Source organism: Lepidochelys olivacea (assembly GCF_965140295.1).
Source record: "Lepidochelys olivacea isolate rLepOli2 genome assembly, chromosome: 4".
Classification (NCBI taxonomy): Eukaryota; Metazoa; Chordata; order Testudines; family Cheloniidae; genus Lepidochelys; species Lepidochelys olivacea.
In genome coordinates this window covers 59055329-59061328 of record NC_140414.1, presented here as the reverse complement: position 1 = coordinate 59061328, position 6000 = coordinate 59055329, and the positions used below count along the sequence as shown (strand labels likewise).

Here is a 6000-nt window from a genome sequence, read left to right as displayed (position 1 = left end):
ATCAGAGAATTATTTAGTTTGACCTCAAGTTCCAGAACTTCATTGCTGACCAGGAGGTCCACAATGCATAGCATGAAAAATCCCCAAATACAGCACAACAGTGGAGCAATGCACCATGGGATGTCTGAAACTTCTCTCAACAGCACTGTGCTGTATGGCAGCAATGATTTGAGGCAAAACTACCTTAACTGTGGGATAACAATGTGGTGTGTACATACTGTTTGCACACCACTTGTTGCAGTTCACATAACATGGATACAGCAAACCCACACCATGTTTCAAGTGAAAACATGCCTTTAGAGAATAAGTTAAAATTGCTTATTTGGGTGATTCCTGGACATTTTCCAGGCCATTTTCAAGCTTCTCTCTCTCTCTCGTTCCCCCCTTCCCCCATATGTGATAGTAAGAAGACCCAAGATGTGTATGTAAAATGTTTTGGCACCAGATCCCATAGTCTTTTTTTCCTTCACCACTTGTTCACTTAAGTCCCTGTTCAGGTGTATTATTCAGAACAAATAATACACAACACTTTGTAAATCAAACAAAACCTTTTATTTCTCGTGAGCTGGATACATAGCAATCAGTCCATGGTCTCTAACACAGTGGCTGATGTTTTTTGCTACAACAAATGGTTTATAAATGCTGATGTAAATTAAAGTGTCCCCATAGCACCAGTAGAAAATGGAAACTTATGACACTGCTTGCGCTGACAAGATGATAACATTTGGATTTTACTCAGGAATACTGTTCACACAAAGTATGTGCCAGCATGGATTGTGCACTGTATAATCTATAGAAAAAGACATTAAGTATTTGCTTCATGACTGGAATTAGTTATCTTAATTTATAAATACTGCACAAGAATCCAGGAGTATCAATTATGGTAAATTCCATTTTTCTTTAGCAACATATTATGCATTTTCCAGGACCATGGGAAAAATTTGATTGTATTAGGTTCCATGCTAAAAGATGTACATTGATTTCTTTCCCTGTTTTAATCTAATTTTTCCTACCATGACTATGGTTATCACCATTTAATAAATCCTGGGACATGGAGACCACATATTAGATTGAAAACATTTCATTTTCTCCCACGTGAGTTGTTCACACAGTGTAATGTTAATATATCCATTGTCTATAAAGGCTGTCTATATTTATTCATAAATATGGTGTACATCTTCCTTGTCAAAAGAGGATTTTTGTTACTATAAAAATAGAATGAATTTAGGCCAGATAAACTTAATGGCACATTTGCCATCTGGGCAAAGCAAACAAAACAATAGCATACACTTCTGTGAAAATAGAACAAGCATATTATGAAATAAAAATACATTTGTGCTGTAGGCTGATCTATTGCACAACAAATAATTTCCACCCCAAACATTATGTATATGTTTATTTGACAGAAGATTCACAATCCCATACAGAATAATATAGCATCTAAATGTTGGCACTGGAGAAAATAGTGGGCTTAATTCTCCATTCAGTCTCACCAGTTTTAAACAAACATAGTAACGTTTGTATCGACCTGGCATAAAGTGGAAACTCAGAGCCACCTAATCTCTGGTTCTGCTGAAAGATGTTAATGGCTGCCATCGGGAGTAGAGGATGGTCTTGGATCCAAAGCCAATCACAAACCTTGTTAAGCCAATGGCTGTGCCAAGTATTCTTTTTCAAGCTCAAGGGAAGGCACAGTTAAGTCTCTTTATGTAATAAAAACAGCTGCGGGAGCTGGGGGTGCTACTGCCAAAGGAACTAGACCATGTGGTAGGTCAGAGCTAAGCCATGTGGACTGGGGGGTTTCCCTGGTTGCAAATGCAGAGGGTGGAGATTCAGTTGTAGCCTGTGTCTTCGGCGGGAGAGGGAGCCTGGAGAAGGTGTGGTCAGCGTGACCCCCAGAGGAAACACAGAGGCTAGAGACAGGGCTTCTTGGGTATTGAGCTCACTGGAGTGGCAGACTTGAGTAAAGAAACTGCTTGCTGTAGTTTGTTTCTTGTTCAGGGAAACAGGACTTGGTGAATTAACAATATTACACTAAAATATATTTGACTCACATATAATCCATTTCTCATGTGACTTTCTTATGCTTTAAGGCCAGAAGAGACCATTGTGATCATGTAGTCTGACCTCCTGACGAGCACAAGCCTTAGGATAACCATGAATTCAAGCTGTGCTTGAACTAGAGCATATCTTAATTTCAAGATTTCTACTCACGGAGACGCCGTCACAACCTTTGGGAAGTTGTTCAATGGTTAACTACCCTCACTGTTAAAAAGTCACATCTTATTTCTAGTCTGAATTTGTCTAGCTGATTTTTAAACTCTAAGGGCCTGATCAAACTCCTATTAAAATCAATGGGGAGACTTGCACTGGCTGCATCAGAAATTGGATGGGTTTCTTAGAGAATTGGCAGTATCTTCGAATTTGACAAATACTGAGCCACGCCTATGTCCTTTCTGCTACTACTCAGGCTTTCCACTCCCATGAGGTAACTTCCAGAATGGCTTCCTAACCTGCTGTAGCCATCCCTCCTGTTAGAAATGCACAGATTCTGTGATCAATCCTTCTGTTAAGACTGACAAAACAGTGCCAATTTTTATAGGGATTTTTATGATAGACATCTGTTCAGTAGGAACTAGACTGAGAAAAATCACCAATTCATTTCATATAGACCACTGCACAGTCATCAGATGGTAATAGCTTTCCCATATTTCCAACCTCCTGGCCAGATTCTAATTGCTAACCAGGGACTGATGAATTGGAATTTTTGGTGGGCATGCAAAAGAGAATCAGGCTCCTACAGGTGGAAAACTCTATATGCCACGACTAATTTCTTGAGCTATACAGTTAATTTCTAGTTACATCTTCCCACACTACATATAAATAGCACAATGGAAAAAATTTACTTTTTGGCCTGCGCACATATAGACCTGAATCCTGCTGGCTTTACTCAGACATTCATCTCATTTAAATCAATGGGATTAGTTGGGTAAGGCAAACAGAATTTGGTCCAGAATGTCATTGCACTTCAAATTCAATAAAGCCAGAAAAGAGAGCAGGAAATCACAACTAGCTTGGCAGTCTATTGCCAGTCTCTTACTAGTGCCTTAAAATTTGACTCGGGTAGATGCTTGTGATATTAAGTATCAGCTTTTGGTAACTTCAATCCCCTTCATCTTTTCATTCTATTCCTTGATGGGGATGACTGTTTCCTGTTAGAACAATTACTCAGATGTTTTACCATCACTGCATTTTCACTGTACTGCATCATCGTGAGAATCCATTTTAGTCACTCCATCAGTGAAAGTTATAAAAAGCAGACAGATTCAGACAGTTTCAATTTACAACTGCCTCTTTCAGTCCAGCATTTTTCTGATAATCCAGACTCTGGTTTCCACACAGGTAGGCCCTGATTTTGTGAGCTGTCCTATGAAAGCAAAGTGCTGCAACTGTGTAGAGCCCCACTGAAATCAGTGGGGTATTACTTGGCCACAGGGGTCTGTCCACAGGGGGCAACTTGCAGGATCAGAACCCTGTTTATGACGGTCAGAGCTATGTGCGCCACTGTTTCCCATGACTTTACACATGTGGTGATTGCTATCTGGGTCTCAGCAGGGAACTGAAATAGGGCTCTCCAGAGATTAAAGCATGAGACTGTACAGCCTGAGCTAAAAAGCCAGGTTCTGTAGTTGGGGACTGTGACAGACTCTGATCCTGTGGGGATTGGGCACAGAGGAGGACTCCAAACACATACTGGTTAGTGATTTTTATATATATAAAATGAGAATATATATATTCTCAGGTTTCAGAGTAGCAGCCGTGTTAGTCTGTATTCGCAAAAAGAAAAGGAGGACTTGTGGCACCTTAGAGACTAACCAATTTATTTGAGCATGAGCTTTCGTGAGCTGTAGCCACAAGTACTCCTTTTCTTTATATATTCTCAGTTACACCAGTTTAGCTTTCCTGGAAAATAAAATATTTGCAGTACAAGTTATGGTACTTAAAACAAGTACTTATGGTACATAAAACAAGTTATGTTTTCTAAGTAGTAGTCAATTACTGAGTCATGCAAAGAGCAAATATTTATCTAAAATGTTTATAAAATACACATAAGTTTACATTTTAATAGCTTCCCAGAGGAAGTAGTAAATTAAAAATAAAAAGATAAAATAGTCTGTGGCACAGTTCATAGTTCAGATTATTCTTGGCTGTGTTTGGTTTTTTCTGCCTTTCTGTCTTACAAAGTTCTAGCCAACCAGTCTGTCTGTCCGTCCATCCAGTGATTATATTGCTTGAAGTGCCAGAAAAGTTTATGGAGTTTCCCTAAAGCACTTTCAAAAAGGAAGCCTATTTAGAAACGTGCAGTAAAAATTTCAGCTTGTGTTTTGCAAACTCTTCAAAAGTCTCTATAAAGTAGGTAAAATTCCCTTCTTCGTACTCTTCACATTGTTTGCATGTTATTTTATTCCTGTTCTGCAAAATAAATAAATAAAAAAGGAAACAAAAGAATAGAAAAATGACAATTCTTTGAGTAAAAATTGGTTTGATATTAAAACTGGGGATAGTTGAATTGGTTTTGATAGAGAGCCAAATCTTGCCACAGGAGCCCTGCTGGAGGCTGCCAAGGAACCTAAGTACTGAAATGTAAGTGGCCTGATTTTTAAACATGAGCTTGCAGAGCTGCCAGTGACTTCAGTGGGAGATGCAGGTGTTCAGGCCCTTTGAAAACCAGGGGATATGTCTTTAGGTGTCTAAATATGGTCCACTCTATGAACTTCAGTTTGAAAATGTTGGCCATGGGATACCAGTTTACACCTGCACACACACTAGATGCACCCTCTGAGGTACTTGTTTTGCTAACATTCTAGAAAACTTTATTCTGAGAAGAGCTAAATTCTGTCTGTGTAAATCAGTGTGTGAGTGGGTGACTGCCACTCACACCCCCGTTATGTGTATCTCACAGCAAAATTTATCTCAAGCCATTAAAGGAGCTTTTTTTGGATTGTTCTCTTTCCATTGACTGTAGATGGCACTTACCGGACTGTTTGGTAAACTTGTGTTCTTTGGTAAATTTGCTTTTACATTTGCCAGCACGTTGCGTATGTACTGTTTGATTTTACATCCTTTTCTGATTTCACATTCCTGGGAAATCACTTTCAACTCTAACAAAAAGCATTCCATCACTTGTACTTCACACTCATCCTAAAAATGAAAAATGTCACTGGCTTTACAATAAAAAAATTAAAGAAATAGGTCCACATGTGGCATAAAATTTTGCAAACCAACAGCTGATTTTGATCTACTGTGTACTTGTTTTGCCATGCAAATGTTTGTAAATATCTACACTGATCATGAGAATTAATGTGTAGCTTGGTTAAATTACATTTAAAGGTGGGTCAGGACATAACAAGCTTGGTGAAAAATGTAAATACCAAGATAGGATGGGAATTAATTAGGATATACTTTGGGGTATAATTAAGAATAATAAGATCAAGTTATTATTAATAATACTTAGCTCTGATAGCAATTCCCATCCATAACTCTCAAACAATTTTTTTTAAAAGGGAGTATCGCTATCCCTATTTTACAGATGGAGAAACAGAGATGGATTGATTTTGCCTCAGGTACCACAGCAGGTCAGTGATAGAGCCAGGAACAGAACCCAGGTGTTCTGATTCCCAAAGCCATGCCTTGTCCATGGGACTATATTGCCTCTCTCTTAAAAAAACTAAAAGTTTTAGCTATCAAGAAAACCTTCCTGACAGTAACATATATTAGGCTGTGGAACAGTCTTCCTAGGAGAGTGTAGAAGCTGCATTGAGGAGATCATTTTAAAATTAGATTGGCTACATGACCTCTCTGATGATTGTGATATAAATTATATCCCCTAAACTGAAATAACTGTATAAGGTAGTTATCCCTAGCTTTGCCATTCTTCCAATTAGAAACTATCTGAAGGTGAATGCCTATGCAGTTTAGATCTTAACACTATTTTAGAAT

The 6000-nt window shown here is 38.4% G+C and overlaps 1 protein-coding gene across 4 annotated transcripts in view; it reads right to left on the bottom strand.

Annotated features, from left to right (window-relative positions):
• Positions 1 to 554: 554 nt before the first annotated feature.
• Positions 555 to 6000, bottom strand: part of IL15 (interleukin 15) — a 93463-nt gene continuing 88017 nt past the window's right edge. For all 4 annotated transcript variants that reach the window (XM_084626692.1, XM_084626691.1, XM_084626693.1 and 1 more), the window contains 2 exons: positions 5038 to 5202; positions 555 to 4473 (listed from right to left, as the gene is read on the bottom strand). In XM_084626692.1, the coding sequence (XP_084482818.1) occupies positions 4348 to 4473; positions 5038 to 5202 (291 nt within the window). In that variant the 3' untranslated portion in view covers positions 555 to 4347. The remainder of the gene's footprint in view (positions 4474 to 5037; positions 5203 to 6000) is intronic.